Source organism: Henckelia pumila, chromosome 4, assembly GCF_033568475.1.
Source record: "Henckelia pumila isolate YLH828 chromosome 4, ASM3356847v2, whole genome shotgun sequence".
Taxonomy (NCBI): Eukaryota; Viridiplantae; Streptophyta; class Magnoliopsida; order Lamiales; family Gesneriaceae; genus Henckelia; species Henckelia pumila.
Genome location: NC_133123.1, coordinates 127,069,202 through 127,088,342, shown reverse-complemented (window position 1 = coordinate 127,088,342; position 19,141 = coordinate 127,069,202). Strand labels below are relative to the sequence as shown.

The following is a 19,141-nucleotide window of genomic DNA, read 5'->3' as shown; positions in this document are numbered from 1 at the left end:
ATTTTTGCAGTTGGCGATGTCTGGAAGCTCCGTTGAGCTGTGGTACCTGGAAGATTTTCATTGACAGAAATGTAGGTGCTACGGCCAGTTGCTTGCTTTTTTGGGTTATCATGCTTTGCTCTTCGGCGGCGTTGGTTGCTGCATAGAGATCTAGATGGCAAACTCTTAATGGTATGGGATCTCCATTGTGCGCTTTTTGTTTTTGGCATATTTTCAGATATTTCTATTATTTATTTTGTTTATTTCTTCAAGATCCTATTCCGTGGTGAATTTATTGCCATGGGATTCAAACCATGACAGTGCATCATCCATGCTCATCAATGCTGCAGACTTGATGGGAAAATTTTCGTATTTGCACACACCCATCGCGGGTCAAGTGGTGTGAATTTTGAAAGTTTTTGTGTGGTATTTCAGTTCCATTTGATATTTGTAACTTCATCCTTCAAAGAGTAAGAAATCGTAGATTCGTGTGTACTATATATATTATGTATGAAATATGATGTCACGTTGAAACAATAGTGTTTTTTTGTTGTTGTGATACTTATGAGTAATCACACTAGTATGTGTTAATGCAGGTGCATTATTATGCAAATGTGTGCATAGAGCAATTGGAACTTGTTTGGCAGGGGCACTAGGAGTTGGGGTTCATTGGATAGCTAGTCATTCTGGAGAGATATTTGTGTTATGGATTATGCCGGAGTGATCATGACGATAATAATAATTGCGGAATAAAACAATCAACAAGAACACCAAGTTACGTGGTTCACCCAATATAGGCTACGTCCGCGGAGCTGCTGCAATATTTATAACCAGAGAAATTTTACAAGTGTATACAAAACACTATATCTCTCACTATACCACACTCCGAGTATTATCGAGAAATAATTCTCTAACTCACAAGAGATCTCCGGAAAAAACACTCTCTTTTTTTCTCTCTTTATTTTCTTCTATCTTTGTTAATACAAAAGAAGAGAAGAATGGGATACGATAACTGAAGAAGGATGACCCTATTTATAGCAAATTTTCCCATCCATTTTTTGAAATCTTCGATGTGGGATTTCATTATTTGATTATTTTAATCAAATACATGGGCCCCATTTATTTAATTCCTACCTACTTGCCTAACAATTCTCCCACTTGAAGACTTGATTTCAATCATGGCTTCACACTATCAATGCAGTAGCTCATGCCTCCTCTCTTATACTTGCAGTCCAACTGAAGTCGAACATAACTTCAGTTTGTCAGTGGTCACCGCCTTCGTGAACATATCAGCTGGAATTCTGCTTCCAGGAATCTTCTCAAGCATCAAGATTCCATCTTCCAAAACTGATCTGATGAAATGGTACCGAACCTGTATATGCTTCGTCCTAGCATGATAAACAGGATTCTTTGCCAAATGAATAGCACTCTGACTGTCACAGTATAACGTGTTATCTTCAAGTTTCTGACCCAATTCCTCAAGAAACTATCTCAACCATATCATCTCCTTGCTAGCTTCTGTCACTGCAACATACTCAGTTTCAGTAGTCAAAAGTGCGACAATCTTTTGCAACTTGGATACCCATCTTACTGCAAATCTTTTAAGCCTGAATCTGAATTTCTAAAGCACAAAGATGAACTAATAGTACCTTTCAAATATCTGAGAATCCACTTCACTGCTTCCCAGTGTTTTTTCCCTGGATTGCTCATAAACCTGCTCACAACTCCCACTGCATGTGCTATGTCTGGTCTGGTGCACACCATTGCATGCATGAGGCTTCCGACAACAGATGCATAAGGAACCTTATTCATATAAGCATGCTCCTGCTTCGTTGATGGTGATTGAGCTTTGGTTAGTTTGAAATGACTAGCCAAAGGAGTACTAACCAGTTTAGCTTCATCCATGTTGAATCTGCTAAGCACTTTTTTCGCATACTCTGTCTGAGAAACTTCAAGACTCCGTTCACCCTATCTATCAAGATCCTCATACCAAGAATTTGTTTTGCAGCTCCCAAATCCTTCATTGCAAATTCTTTTGATAACTCTCTCTTGAGCTTATCAATTTCCTCCAAACAGGATCCTGCTATCAACATGTCATCCACATATAGCAGTAGAATGATATAAGAACCATCAATCTTCTTCACATAACAACAGTGAGCCGCCTGGCACCTTAGGAAACCGTTGTTATTCATGAATCCATCAAACTTATTGTACCACTGTCTTGGAGCTTGTTTGAGACCGTACAAGCTCTTCTGAAGTTTGCATACCATTTTCTCCTTCCCTTGTACTTCAAATCCCTGTGGCTGCTTCATATACATTTCTTCATCTAGGTCACCATGAAGAAACGCCGTCTTTACATCCAACTGCTCCAGATGTAAGTTTTCATTTGCCACTAATCCAAGTACTGTTCTGATAGTTGTTAACTTAATCACTGGAGAGAAAATCTCGGTGTAATCAACGCCTTTCCGCTGTTGAAAACCTTTCACAACAAGTCTCGCCTTGTACCACTTGCTACCGTTAACTTCTTCTTTGATTCGCTACACCCACTTGTTGTGTAATGCCTTTTTGCCTTCCGAAAGTTTCGTCAACTTCCACGTCTGATTGGATGACAGTGAATCCATTTCATCTTCCATGGCTAACTCCCACTTGATTGAATCATCATTTTGCATTGCTTCTTCAAAGGTTTCCGGTTCACTTTTATCAGTCAGCAAAATATAGTGAAGTGCAGGGGTGTATTTCTGAGGTGGTCTGATTGTTCTCGACGATCTCCTGAGTTCAATCACCGAAGTTTGTGGATCAACTTCTTGTGAAGTTTCTTCTTCCTGGTTACTATCCTCTGACTCATTCACAAGAAAATCAATCAATGGCACTTCAGTTGACTTCTGGACTTCAGGACACTTATCTCCAGCTGGAATGTCTGACTTGTCCTTGTACAAAACTTGCTCATTAAAAATGACGTCTCTGCTCCGAATGATCTTACGATTTTGGTCATCCCAGAACCGATAACCAAACTCATTATCTCCATAACCAATAAAGAAACACTTCTTTGATTTCGGATCAAGTTTCGTTCTATTGGATGAATCGATGTGAACATATGAGAGACAACCAAACACTTTCAAGAACGAAAGGTTTACTCCTTTGCCGCTCCAGACCTCCTCTGGTATTCTGGAATCAAGTGGTACCAAAGGTCCTCTGTTGATCAGATACGCTGCAGTGTTAACTGCATCAGCCCAGAATGATTTTGGCAGTCCAGCGTGCAATCTCATGCTCCTGACACGTTCATTCAGGGTCCTGTTCATTCTTTCAGCCACATCATTCTGTTGAGGTGTACCAGGAATGGTTTTCTCCATCTTGATCCCGTTCTGTGCACAATACTTCTTGAACTCAATATCTTCATATTCTCCACCATTGTCAAACCGTAAACACTTCACTTTTAAGTTGGTCTCATTTTCCACCATGGCTTTCCATCTTTTAAAGGTTTCATAAACATCAGATTTATTTTTTAGAAAATAAACCCAGACCTTCCTGCTCGAATCATCGATAAATGGACATAATATCTTGAGCCTCCAAGGGATGTCATAGGATATGGTCCCCATACATCAGTATGAATCAGCTCCAACTTTGCTGCTTTTGGTTTTCTACCGCCTTTCGAAAAGCTCACCCTTTTCTGTTTTCCAAAAACACAACTTTCACACAATTTGTGTTCAACAGTTTTTAATTCCGGTAGCTTCCCTTTGGATATCAGCATCTTCATTCCCTTCTCACTCATATGTCCAAGTCTACAATGCCCTAGACTTGAGTTAGCTCCAGCATCCACAGCTGTTAACATGTCTCTGCAACTGGAAGTCATGTAGAGGGTTCCAATTTTCTGTCCTCGAGCAACAATCATGGCTCCTTTGCTCACTTTCCAAGAGCCATCACCAAAGGTCACTTTATAGCCTTCGTCATCGAGCTGTCCCACTGAGATCATATTTTGGGTCAACTATGGTACATGTCTCACTTTTTTGAGCTTCCAGATGGATCCGTTTGACATTTTCAAATTGATATCACCAATAACAGCTATTTCCAACGGTTTTCCATCAGCCAAGAAAACTTTTCCGTAATTACCAACAGTTTAATTACTGAATACCTCATGATCACCGGTGGTATGAAATGAAGCTCCCGAATCCATTACCCATGAATCAACTGGGCTTTCCATGGATAGTACTAAGGCATCATGTACATCCTTAGTAACACCATTTGCATTATTTTTGGGTGATCTGCCGTTTTTTTTCATGTGACCAGTTTCACCACAGCTCCAGCACTTCAATTTCTTTTCAAAGGTATTTTTGTTTTTTTCAGATCTTGATTTGGATCTGCCACGCCATCGGTTAGAACCTTTTTCGCTACTCCAGCCCCTATTTCTGTTTTCGAGATTTAGGGCAGATCTCGATGATGTTGCTTCTCCCGAATCCCTCCTGCGAACTTCTTCACCAAGGATTCGATCTCTGACATCATTGAATTGTAACTTTCCCTTTCCAGCATAATTGCTAACCGTTGCCCGCATCGGCTCCCAAACATTTGGTAAAGATGCCAAAAGAATAAGTGCACGAATCTCATCATCAAATTTGATTTCAACCGATGTTAGTTGGGAAACAATCGTGTTGAATTCATTGATGTGTGCCGCCACCAAAGCACCTTCCTCCATCTTCAAGTTGAATAACTTTTTCATGAGGAACACTTTATTATTTGCTGATGTCTTTTCGTACATGTCCGACAAAATGAACATCATCTCTTCCGTGGTTTTTGCCTCCGCCACGTTGTATGCCACGTTCTTTGTTAGGGTCAATCGTATTACCCCAAACACTTGTCGGTCAAGAAGCTCCCACTCATCATCCTCCATTTTTTCTGGTTTCACCCCGAATATAGGTTGATGTAGCTTCTTGCTATACAGATAATATTTAATCTGTAACCTCCAGAATGTGAAATCTGTGTCGTCGAACTTATTGATTCCCGGTCCCGATCCGTCATTTTCGGTCATCGCTTATTTTGCCTTAAAAATTAAAAAATATTTTCTGATGTGGAAGATCAGTCAAAGCTGCAACCACAGAGCATACTCAGAATTTTTAATCTTAACAAAATTTCAAAAAATCTTTTCTGATGTGGAAGATCAGACAGGGCTGCAACCACAGAGCATACTCAGCATTTTAAGAAATTTTTCACCAAGGCTCCCGTACACAACATGGCTCTGATACCAGTTGTTATGGATTATGTCGGAGTGATTATGACGATAATAATAATTGCGGAATAAAACAATCAACAAGAACACCAAGATTTATGTGGTTCACCCAATATAGGTTACGTCCACGGAGCTGCTGCAATATTTATAATCAAAGAAATATTACAAGTGTATATAAAACACTATATCTCTCACTATACCACACTCCGAGTATTACCGAGAAATAATTCTCTAACTCACAATAGATCTCCGAAAAAAACACTTCTCTTTTGTTCTCTCTTTATTTTCTTCTCTCTTTGTTAATACAAAAGAAGAGAAGAAAGGGATACGATAACTGAAGAAGGATGACCTTATTTATAGCAAATTTTCCCATCCATTTTATGAAATCTTCGATGTGGGATTTCATTATTTGATTATTTTAATCAAATACGTGGGCCCCATTTATTTAATTCCCACCTACCTGCCTAACAATTTGAACCCATAATCCTCAAATACTCAGTTTTTCTCTTAGGTACATTTACCTTTTACAGATAACACATATACATGCATATCAAAATAAATTTTTTAGGAGGACTCAAGTACCATGGATGGGCATTATTCTTGCAGCAGCAGCAGCAAATTTCTCAAGATTCATTCCATCGGTCAAAGCTTGTATATATGGTGTTGATGTGCAATATCAATTGTATAATTTTTTCTTGATGGGACCTACATGTTTCGAGTTTTGGGATACTGAAAGGTTTGCTTGGTTTTTTTTAGGAACTAGAACTGAATATTCTGAACTAAGTTATTTTTTCAATCTTTGATGATTGGAGGAACAAATTTTAGCATTGCAAGATAAGGAGAATATGTTTTTCCATTAAATAAACAAGAAAAAAATTGTCTGATGTTTATGTAAATTTGTAATTTAGGCTTCCATGTCGAGTGGTTTTTATACTAACGCAGTTCCGTTTTCTGGAACGCCTGTTGCTGGTTCATGGCCACTAGTGCTACAGACGAATATCTATGATGGTACACAAATTTTTTCTTGTTTATTTACTCGTCATAATTTGAGATATTCCTGTCTAAGTGAAATTTAACAATGTTTATTCCTTGTGTACTCTTTCAAAAATCACCACTTCACTAGCACACCCACCACAAATAAAATATGCCTGCAATTCCTTGGATGCTTGTTGATTCTTTGGATGGTAAGACAAAACAACAATATTATTCAGTTACCAGAACGTGGAAAATCATATGACATGCAGGGAGATTTAATGGACTGAAAGTGGTGACATTCGAATCCTACCCTCGATCTATTCAATGTGATCACCTATGGGCGTTGTCCAGTTCTCAAACTTCACTACATTAGGATGAGCTACATGTACAATAAGAGTTTTATATCTATTCGGGAAAATATAATTAATTATTAAATACAAACTAATGATGATTTGTGGAGTTGATTTCTACTCAGCCATTTATTTATTCAGTTCTGTACTCTTATTTTCTATGCTGCATTGGCTTTCAACTAAGTAATATTATGACATCACGAGGCTTTGATTTTATATATATTTATATATATATATATATATATATATATATATATAGGAATTTTAGATACATAATATTTGTGTATGTACCTTTTTTGTCCTTTTTTTAAATTTTGTTTTGTTAGGTTCTCTTCTCCTCTTCTCTTGTACACTATGCATTATTTTTTCTATGAAAACTCGATTATAGCTTCCAAAGCTCTTGGAGTTGGTTAGTCTTGGATACACCGAATGGTTCGTGTACCGTTACCTTCTTAACAAGGTATGTCGATTTCTTGATTATTACATCTTCATTTTTATGCAATATTCATGAATTCTTGGGTGCCCAGGGCTCATGAATTCATGCCAAGAATGTTAACAAACAAGAATGCAAGCAGCTCTATTGCTGCGAGTTTCTAATATTGATATCGAGTCATTGTTAATTATTCCTGTAATTAGTATATACTTATCACATCTCCTTATGTGTAAGACAAATTGTGTAGATATATAATGAAATATATTTTTAAAAAAAATAAGCATCTAAAATCACTTTAATGAAGTAATAAAGTTGGGCACTAGGAGTTTTGAACTCTTTAACTTCTGGCTTAGTTCAATGTTAAATATCACTTGTCTTAGAAGATTTGAGCTTATAGGAGGAAGTTTAATGATAGTTTAATATTTTAACAGTTACCTTACTTCAAAAACCTGTGACATTCTCTCTTCAACTTCTCCTAGGACATTTTGAATATTTAAAAACATGTACAAAGTCGGTATTTATTTTAAATTTTATTTTTCATTTTGATCTATTCATATTTGTTTTATGTTTGATTGTTTTTATTTTTTATAATTTACGGTATGAAGATAAAAATTAAAAAAATTTGTTGCGGTTTTTATAATTTACTCTATATTAAATTTTATTCTACAAATTTTTGAATTTTGAGTGATTTATAATATTGAAAATTTGTGAATTAAATTTTTTTTTTGTTTTTTATTTGAACAAATACACCGCTTGTTGTCTTTACCAGAAAAGACAACGCTTTTTTGAAGCGTTGTTTTTCCAGATACAACGACGCTTAAAAAGCGTTGTTTTTTCCAGAAACGCAACGCTTTTTATAAAAGACAACGCTTAAAAAACATTGTCGTTTTTAGATACGACAACGCTTTTTAAGCGTTGTCTTTTTCAAAAACGACAACGCTTTTTCCGCATAGTCTTTGAGCGTGGTCTTTTACAACACTGGCTACGACAATGCTTTTTGGGGGACATTAACCATGCGGAAAAAGCGTTGTCTTTAGTCGTTTTTCTTGTAGTGTGGATTCTCTGTACCTAGCAACAAAGGCGGATTAAACGACTGAAACCTCTTCGGCAGGGTTTCCATAGGTGTCGTTGTAGCATCCATCTCAACAGTTTTGGTACTAGCTTGCTCATTAGGAGGAGTAACTGGCGGTGGGTTTCTGTTAATTACTTGACGAGGACCCATCTGATAATTCAAAGGTTAGGACACAAGAAACCTCAATTGTTGCAATTCGGTGCCCTTACAACCGCTTGGAATACTGGGTACCAGCCGATAAAAAATGCAGTTATATCTCAAGTAGTTCATGCTTTATAATTTAAATCACATAGTCATGTAATTCAATTAATCTCAACAATAAGCATGCTCGCATGGAATTAAACAATCAAATAAAAATTCAAACACATGCTAGGAGCCAATACATACAGACTCGAACTACCCCGCTCACTCTAATTCAACCAAGAATCTTAACTCTCTCATACCACTTAATGTGATACCTAGGCTCTAAACAACTAACTTTGGATTAAACAACAAAGCAAGAAATTTTTTTTTTAAAGAGGGGTGCGCTCGGTCTGCTAAAAAGTGCAGACCGTGCGCCTCCAAGGCAGTAACCTACTGTCGTTCTCAGAGGGGTGTGCGCTCGGTCTGCTAAAAAGTGCAGACCGAGCGCCCCCTGCTGCAGAGTCAAAAACAGCAGAAAATTACACAGCTCAAAGTCCAACACTTCTAAAACATTATCATGCATTACAAACACAATACTTCCCAAATAAAACATGATTCTCTAGAGTTAAACAAGTTTCTCAAAGATAGAACATGCATCAGTTCTATCAATTACAATACTAATACAAACATAAGAAGTTAGAGTTCTAACATGCTACTATCTAAACTAGGTACACATGCTGACACGACTTCTAAATCGAATCTCACTACTAGCTCTCCCTCTTGAAGCTAACCAGACCTCCGTTGGCTTGATCATGCCCCACCTGTTGCCAAGTACACATACAAAACAAAGCAGCAGCCGGATAACCGGTGAGAATGATAATCCCAGTAAAAGTAACATGACAAGTAATACACAATAAACATGCTTTCAAGACAACGAAATCAATAACGTAATGAAATGCATGTCTTTAAACTGGGATATCAATTCTGATAAACGAGGGGTTGCTGCTGTGCTTTTGGGATCCCGAGGATGAGATTACTTAACAACTCACCGACTCTCCCAATCGAGGTGATGCCACGTATCCCAATCCCCTAGACTTTGGTGCGACTATGAGAAGTATGCTGACACTAGGTGAACTTCTACAATCCAGGCCACTCACAACATAGCCCCCAAACGTCTAATTAAAAAGGGTTGTTCTGCCCGCTGAAACAAGAGTTTGGCTCAAGATGAATGCATAAGAGAAACATAACACATAAGACATATAAACAACTCAAATAACAACCAAAATACAAGTTCCACATGCTAGAACAAGTATTAATGCAATATGTGATTTTAAAAGGGGAAAGTCAAGAACTAAGCTATCTCGAGTATGCTATTCCGCTAACGATGACTGTTTTTACCTTTCAATACAGTAGTTCCAACTCTGGATAAGCTACAACAAAAGGTTTAATCAAAAACTAAACAATCCAACAACAATGACAACGGTTCAAGGTAATCTCTTTACCGTTCTTCGTCCAATCACTAGACGATCCAACAGCTGCTAACTCCGGGCTTGACAACACCAAACGAAACTGTTAAGATACAAATGAATGATCAACAACAACGATCAACTCACAAACCCACGATTAACAACTCGAAACGGTTCAAATCTCCAAAAACTCAAACCGGCAGCATAACGGCTATAACTGAACAAACCGGAAACGCAGACTGCAGTTCAATAACGATATCAACACGATACAATGATAATACAACAACAAAAGCTCAAACCCAACCAATCTCAAAACTCAACTTTCGAAAATAGCTTCCAAAAATCAAAACAAATCCGAACGTCGCTCTACTTCAAAACCGACAGATAATAAACGATCGGAACTCTGTCAAGAACAACATACTCGAATCTCAAACGATTCTAACAACATCAAAAAACTAGAATGCATCTGATTGTAGGAAAACTTACGATATAACGGATCTCTCACTGCAGTGATCGATAATCTGCCTTCAGAACTGAATTCCAACGGACAGATCGACCGGAAACCAAAATCCCAAAGCTTGAAAACACAATGGGGCGGCTTCAATTGAGGTTCTCGGTTAGGGGAGGAAGAAGAAGTGATCAAAATAGTCAACCCTTGCTAGATAATATATTAAAATCAAAATTTGCGTTTTAGTCCCTGAAAAATCCAATTTTTGCAAAATATACCCTGATCAAAATCAAGTCGGCTCTTGAACTCTGAAATCTCTGATTAAATCAAATAAACTTATTTAAGATAAAAACGGGGCATTACATGTGCTTACTTACGCTACTGTATTACATTATTTCATCATTATCATCTAGTATAGTAAGAGTTGTTTGCGCACTACTTTAAGTAACACTTATATTTAGAAAGATAAAAAAAATCGGTTGAGTAAACTAACATTTGCTCAATCATATTGCATTAAAGACAGAGATTTTTAAGAGTGTTTATTCACCCCCTCCCCCCCCCCCCCCCCCTCTCTAAACACACATTCGATCCCCAACAAAAGGGTACGAAGGGTACTTTATCAAAATTGAAAGGCAAAGAAAAGAAGTAGAAGAATGGACTTCAGATCAGAAGAACAGATTTCAGAAGAATAGATCAGGTCAAAACAATTCTCTTGGAAATTAATTTTTGACATTTATTTTGTCTAAAAAATTTTATTCGATCTATGCGTATTTGATCTACCGTCCTTATCTTAAATTGATCCGAAAATTGACTTGGTTTTGACATCACCAAAAAGGGAGAAATTGTTGAAGATCAAACTCTAAAGTTTTGGTGATAACAAAGTCAAAACAAAACCAAGAAATAAAATAAACAAGAATTTAAGGACAAATGGAAGACATATCAAAATGGGTTCGTACAGACCAAATCCTAAACAAGCGATCTAGATCAAATTTTCAATGCAGATTAAGTTCCGGATAAATCGAGTATTTTGATTCGTAGTTTCTCACGTCAACTTATTTCAACAGATCAAATACACGGAACTTCCACTAGAACAATCCAGATCGTTCTTCCAGATCAAGTAGCCACCAACCAGATCAAAGTATCGTTTGGAAATATTCGTTGCTAAGATTGTTGAGCTAAAAGACAAAAGCATTTAATGGAGTTTTTGAACGTTGTTTGACTTCTCTCAAAAGTCAAGATTTGTAAGTCAATTTATGAAATATATTAGCGGATAAATCTCAAAAGTTGTTGGCGACTCGCTGGATAATTTTTTAAGACTATAAATATTCGATGGTTTGAAAGATTCAAGGACATGAGTGAATAACACAAGCTACTAAAATCAAATATTGTCAAATTTGTCCGAAAAAGCCTTCACTCCATTTCCTAATTCAGCATTCTACGAGATCAAAGTTTCAAAGTAACGAGTTAAAGAGTATTTCAAGATCGATCGAGCTCAAAAGAAATATACACAATCTCAAGAACGATCCAGATCAAAGCTAATTGTAGCTTTCCTGATCAAAATACCGAAGCACATCCTGTGGCTTCATTTTATAATTCAAAGAAGAGTGTTTGTTCTGCTTCAAGAGAGAGTATTACTAGGAGTTCCACTAAAAAGATTGATTGGATTGGATTTGTACAAAGTGTCGTATAAATCTGAGTTTTCTAGTGGAATCCTTTTGAAAACAGAAGAAGAGGTAACGTGACGTAGGAGAATTCATCTCCGAACATCCGTAAAAAATTCCGTCCTTTTTTATATACTACATTTACATCATTTTATCTACTTTAGTTTTTAATAATTCAAATATGCGAGGAAGATTTCTTCCGCCTGATTTTATCAAATCTTTCGAGCAGATCAAATTTTTTAAGCAAGCAAAATCTTCTGTCTTCAGATCGAATTATCCTTTAAATTTTAAAATAGTGTATTCACCCCCTCTACACGTATTTTCGATCCTAACAAACATATTTAAAAGTAAATAAAGATTAATTCAAATTTTTAAAACAATAAATTCTAATGCATTTGGGTGATCACTTTGACAAAATAATATTATACAAATTGGTACAAAAATCAAAGATTAATAAAACATTGAAAATTAGAATACTTTGATATATGTAAATAATTATGTATACTAAAATAATTTTTTGCCATGTAACATTGCTATTATTCATTCAAAAATATTTGGTAAGGAGATTAATTTATTATGATATATTTATATTTTGTACTTTTTGAATAAAAACTATTTTTTAATAATTAATGAAAAATTTATAATTAAAAAGTGTTATAAATTATCTTTTACTATATTTCAGTTCGTGGGGGGAAAAACAAAACTTTAATTAAATACAATAAATTTAAGATGATAATTACAATTTTTAATTAATATAAAATAATAATTAGTAAAAGTATACTTTATATATAATAATGATGAAAAAAAATTGTTTAAATGATTAGCTGATGATATAAACTATTAATTAATATAAATATTAAATTTAAATAATAAATAATAATTTAAATTAATCATAATCATAAATAATGTTAATCAAAATACAAGTTAGTGGATTTAGTATTTTTGTTATTAATTCATTGTTTTATCATGAAAATCATTTATTTCTTTTAAAAATATTATAATAATAATAATAATAATATAGTGGATTAATTGATAATTATTTTTAAAAAAATTCAACTATAAAAAATACAAGTTTTATTATTTAAAAAATGTAACATTTATGAAATTTTTATTTGATATAATTTTGAAGGTTTTTAGTGCAAATAAATGGAGTGAAAAATTAATAATCAAAATACTAAATATTATTTAAGTGTTTAAAACTTAAACTAATTCTTATAAAAAAACGATGAAGTGATAATAACGGAACTTTAATTAAAAATTCATAATACTTTAAATTTTTTTAATAAAATTTTATTTTAATTGTTATATTTTTGTGTTAAATGAATCGTATTATAATTTATTAAATAATTACAAAAATATTATATATAATAAATAAAAGTTTGGAAAAATTAAATGAAAGATAAAGTAATAAATTATCATGACAAATAACTTAGCAGGTAATAATTTAGTTATTATGTTATTTGTTAATTATGAACATTAATTTCGTATATTATTTTATGTAAATACTAAATACTAATTTTACAACTATGTAATATGTTTTGATCTCTCCTTTTTTTCCCTTTTAATAATTTGAGTTAATGTTTTAGAGTATATTTTTTCATCACTTTATATGTTCATCTATATATCATTTTGTATCTAATGTGCTAAATATTTTAATTTGTATAGTGTCTTATTTTTTACTTGTTATATATTCAAGTTTCTAAATTATATACATAAACTTCTGAATCAATATTTGTTTTCATTGAATTAGATAGTGAATAGATAGACATTATATTTTATTATTACTATTATCTTTTTAATTTAATTATATAATTACTAGATTATAAAATAAGTTTTCTTACATGCAAAACACGGGCATTTTCATTAGTTTTCAACGCTATGAAACTTTCACGCTCTTTTGTTCATCTTGTTCTTGGATGTAGATATCAAGTCCATCATTAAGTGTTGAAAATGTTTATAGTTGGGTCATCCGTTTTGTCCATAGGTGGGCCACTTGTAAACTTCACGTCATTTTTGGGATGAGGGATCTGTTAATTGTTTCACATCACTTGGATAGAGTTTGTGAGGGTTGCATTATGAATTTGGACTCCTCATTTGAACTAGTTTTTGAGATAACCTTAGGCTCAAGTCCATAGTATTAACATGTTGTCGACGTGGCAAATGTACAAGAGAGACGCCATTATCAAAGTTCATGAATCCACAAATATTCTCTATGTTAGTCACCAAATTATCAATTGAAGCAGCTAAAAATATTTGAATCACAATTAACTGAAACTAGAAGTTCAGGTGTTCAGTCTTCGGCTACACCCAATGACGTTGAAGGCAAGGATTCAGAAGGAGAAACGACGTCCAGTTTAAATCAAATTGCTGCAGACGCACAACAATATGTCCAAGGTTGTAATGACACGGAAAAACCAGAAGCACATGCAAATCATTGGGGAAAGACAGTCGCTCAGTCAATGTTTCTATTGTGTCCGGATTTGTAGCATTATATCAGCATTGCTAATCGTTCACAATTTTATTTTCATAAGATATCCGTAATTCAATCCATACTATAGATAATAAAACAGGACAATATCATTAGGTATGTTACGGAAATCCACCGGAAACAAATTACCAAAGAACTACCCATCAACAGTATCTAACGAAGAATGAAAGACATGTAATATACGCTTTTCACATAATGAAAGTGGGTGCTAAAAATGCACAAGTGCCATATATTACTCAAAATACTCACAAAGAAACATTCATCCACCATGTACTGCCTCTGGTGCTGCATCCTGATCTCCACTTGCCGTATTCTCAATTCTCAAACAGGCAGACATGTAATCGGTTTTTCCTCCTCCGGTGGTTGTCCATGCAACAAGTTGTCCCATTTCCATATTGTACTTGATACACGAGTAAGGGAAGGAAATTTGCCTATATCAGGGAGCGCCAAAAGCAAATTGTATTTACGATGTCTCAATTGGCTCATCATATTCGAAAGTTCTAGGTCTTCGGAAATTATCAGAATGTTTGATGGCACATTCTTTACCCCCACCCAAGACATTACATCGGAAGAATCTTCTTGTTGATGTCTAACTTACCATCTAAGGTGAAATATTAAGAAAAAAAAGAAATTATTTATGTAAAAATTTATTTGAAAAGAATCTGAGAAAAAGAAACAAAATCTAAATCAAAATTGAGTAGGAAATAATGCATACCGCCAGAGACTTCGCAAGAATATATATTATTTGCGGCTAGTTTCAAAATGTCGGCCCCCAGAAAAACATGTTTGGATCCATACACATAAACAGATGTTTTTCCTTGGTAGTTCAATTGATTCAATGCTGACCTTATGTTACTCACAGCCCTATCTGCTTTGGCGCCTCCGAGTGAACAACTTTCTGTGTCCCACCAAATAGACATGTCCGCTTTTTTATAATCCTCCTCGGTCAATGATGGAAATTGTTCAATATTACCCATTTAATTTTTCCGCCTAAATCAAATATAAGTTCGTAGTAAACTTGTAATCGTCCACTATAAAAAAACAATTCATAGTAACATTTTTGACATCACTAACAAAGAAATCAACCTCAAGATATCCCCAAACCCGGGGTTAAGCAAACTCAACCCACATTAAAAATTCTTCCCATGAACAAAATTACAGGCAGGGTACCAAAGGAAGAGTGAACTTAAAGATAACAATGGTTCCCTTTTAGAAGCAACAAATTTCCATATTGCTTAATCTTCGATCAGTATTAAATTTTTTCCAACACCAGTAGCAGAGAACAATAGTTAATCATTTTAGAAAATAAAACATTAGCCAATCAACATGATCAAAGCAGCAGGAATAAGATTACAGTCTACAGTACAGACAAAAGAAGAACGAAATTAAAATTATTAAAGAAGAAAATATCTGTTCTGGTTGAAATGTACAACAGCACAAACAAAATATCAAAATCACAAAATTCAATTGGTTTCAGAAAGCACAAACATAAGGAAACAAAGTATCAAAATACCTAGTATGATTTATCTTTTGCATTATTCGTACTCTCTTTCTTGTTTTTAGTAGAAAGGTTAAAAGTTTCTTCAGTAAAATTAATTTTATTACATCAGATAAAAATATACCTGAAATGCTTCAAATGAGAAACAGGACTTCGCTCACGCTCGCGGATGGTTTCCGGAAGAAGCCCAAGAAGCTATTCAGGAACATAGGGAAGAGCCATTAGAAAATCTGTAACAAAATATTCTTGCTATCGAAATAAAAAATAGATGGAAATAAAAACTATACCAAGGTTTAGAAGGCCTCTGTCACAAAATCTATCTATAAACTAAAACCCAGAAAAAACATCAGCAAGAATTTAAAATTGTGTTGCACAATTTTCAAGCTTGACAATAAACGGCGTACCTTCAGAATAAACTATAACCAAGAAAATGAATTCTTAGAAAGACATCGAGCGGATTCCCTAAGCAGTAAGTGCTACACTGAAATTGAAAAAATTCACAAATCTTCCAAAAAAAAAAAAGAAGCATCAGACGCCAAAAAGATGCATCATACAAGAATATCTTTTGGGGGAGAAAGCTACGACGGAGGGAATTCGGCTTTCGGCTTTCGGCTTTCGGCGGAATTTGTGAGAATGAGAGTGAGTGACGGCTAGGGTTTGGGGAACTGTGGCTTGTCAAAAAGCGAGTAAATGTTTTACTTGCACTAGCACGTTTAAAAACTCAAATTTTTACTTAAAATAAAATTTTGTTACAATATTATGGACGTCAAAGATTTGCGTGATCGGAGAAAATCATAATCAAATATTCGAAAGATGGTAAAGAATCAAGATAATATCACTTTTTTTGTAATATCATAGTTACCATACCCGAGAATTTCTTGTACCTATAAATAGGTCACTCATGTAATACTTTTGATATATTAAATTACTTATTTCCTTTGCATATTCTTTGGTTAGTTTCTTGCTTTCTTTTATAACATGTTATCAGCACGATTTGCTATCACTTTTAACAAAAAAATCACCGTGAAAATTATACGCATCTCATCGTTCACTTCCTGAATTTTTAATGTTTGATTTTCTCATTCGCGACACGTGACTAGTTCATCATCTTTTTTTTATTTATTAAACTGCATATGTTAACTTACGTGGATGTCTTCCATTAATTAATGTTTTCTTTGTTAAATTCATTGAATTAAAAGCATGGCTACTTGATTATACATCATTATCAGATCTTAGCATTTTGATTGGTGATTTGATTTATTAAATCTACGCATACACATGAGCATCACATATATATGAATACAACTCATATTATTTTGTCTGTTTTATTAAATTATGTCTATTTCATGAATTATCATCTTAAATACGTGTTCGAATTTATTTTATCATTTATTGATGAATAGTATATGATTCTTAATTTTTTATAGATTTCATCATGTCGAATATCTCAAAGCTTGAATTTGCCGCTCTTGATATCTCCGGCAAGAATTATCTCTCTTGGATACTAGATGCTGAAATACATCTAGATGCTATGGGTATTGGAGATACCATCAAAGTGGAAAATAAAGAATCACTGCAAAACCGTGCAAAGGCTATGATATTCATTCGTCACCATCTTCATGATGGTTTGAAAATTGAGTATTTGACGATAAAAGATCCGCTTGATCTATGGAATAATTTGAAAGAGAGGTATAGCCATCAAAAGACAGTGATTCTTCCAAAAGCACGTTATGATTGGATGCACTTGCGCTTACAAGATTTTAAGTCTGTAAGTATATATTCATCATTGTTTCGCATCAGTTCACAATTGAAATTGTGTGGAGAGAAAATAACTGATGATGATTTGTTGGAAAAAACATATTCCACATTCCATGCCTCTAATGTTGTCTTACAACAACAGTATAGAGAGAAAGGTTTCAAGAAGTATTCTGATTTGATTTCATGTTTGCTTGTGGCTGAGCAAAATAATGAGTTATTGATGAAAAATCATGAAATTCGTCCCACGGGTGCCAACCCATTTCCTGAAGTGAATGTGGCAATGCATGATGAAAAGATGAAACAAAATAGGACCGGATTCGGTCGTGGTCGTGGGCGCGGTCGAGGACGCTTTCATCCATATGGTCGTGGGCATGAAAAACCTCGTTACTTTAACGATGGTTATAATAATAATAATGATCAAAAGAATGTAAGTTTCAAAAAGTGTGGTAATGACCAAGAGAAAAATGTTGAAAGTAGTCAAAATGATAAATCAATGAATTCAGAAAATGGGTGATATAAATGTGGAGATAAAATGCATTGGTATAATAATTGTCGTACATCGAAACACCTTGTTGATCTTTATCAAGCATCAAAAGAAAAAGCAAAGGATGCTGAGACTAATTTTATGTATCAAGGTGATGATTTAAGTCAAGACTCATCTCTGTCCACACATTTTGACGTTTCTGATTTCTTTGAAGATCCGGAAGAAAAAATTTGATCATTTGATTGAAGATGGAAGCGTGCAAAATTATTGAATAATTTGTTTATCGTTTATTTGGTTATTTTGATTTAGTTTGATTTATATTTATGAGTTATTTAGAACTATTGGTTTATGAGGTTGGTTTTGAATATGTTTATCTATTATTAATAAAAGTTATTTTTTTCTTATTATGAATAAAATATTTTATTTTTATGGATTCTATTATTGTGAGTAGAATATGAATTTTGGACAGAAATCAATATAGATTTATGTCGCGTTGACAACGCAATGGTTAACACAATTTTTGAAAGTACAAGCATTATTGAAAGCTCTAGAAAAGTAAATATTATATGAAGAGACAAATTGTGTTACTCTCTCATAAGTCTCAAAGAAATTTATTGAACTTTCAAGATATCCGTCGGAATGGATATTATATTGAGACTATAAGCCAAGAAGGAAAATGATATCTTTTATTGCGAAAGAAATGTCGAAAAAGAAATACATTGTTTAAAAATTATCGACATTTACTTATGGCTTATACTATACAATAAATGTAGTGGAGACGAATGCAACGGTTAGCCAAGAAATTCATTGATATGAATATGTTTATGACTTGACATAATCAAATGGGAAATCCCAATTTTACAATGATGCGAAAAATAATATTGAGAATTCATATGGGCATCAATTAAGAAAGATAGATTATTAATGTTAAAGAATTCTCATATGTTGCTTGTTCTCAAGGAAAATTATAAGTCTTCATCAGTTAAAATTGATATTAATTCACCTATATTTTAAAAGGGTACAAGATGATATTTATGGGCACATTCACCCATTATGTGAACCATTTAAATATTTTATTTATCTATGAAATGGTTACATGTGTGTTTAATATCATATCGCAAACTGATGTTTGCAACTCATATTAAGAGGATTTTATTGATAATGCTGGTTAAATTAAATCCCAAACTT

General features: G+C 34.1%; 1 protein-coding gene and 1 long non-coding RNA gene across 4 annotated transcripts; one reads left to right on the top strand and one right to left on the bottom strand.

Moving 5' to 3' along the window:
* Positions 1 to 14,284: 14,284 nt before the first annotated feature.
* LOC140865536 (uncharacterized) lies at positions 14,285 to 16,404 on the bottom strand. 3 transcript variants are annotated; one of them, XR_012144627.1, is made up of 6 exons: positions 16,266 to 16,404; positions 16,116 to 16,187; positions 15,999 to 16,038; positions 15,836 to 15,906; positions 14,929 to 15,203; positions 14,285 to 14,814 (listed from the first exon to the last, which is right to left on the bottom strand). It is a non-coding gene; the product is annotated as an uncharacterized lncRNA (long non-coding RNA). The 3 variants fall into 3 exon arrangements; XR_012144626.1 differs by having other exon boundaries at positions 16,116 to 16,192; positions 16,266 to 16,396; XR_012144625.1 differs by having other exon boundaries at positions 14,366 to 14,814; positions 16,116 to 16,402.
* Positions 16,405 to 17,146: 742 nt separating this feature from the next.
* On the top strand, positions 17,147 to 17,983 carry LOC140861710 (uncharacterized). The gene has a single exon (XM_073264726.1). It carries the CDS (start codon positions 17,147 to 17,149, stop codon positions 17,981 to 17,983), a length of 837 nt encoding a protein of 278 aa, XP_073120827.1.
* Positions 17,984 to 19,141: the final 1,158 nt, after the last annotated feature.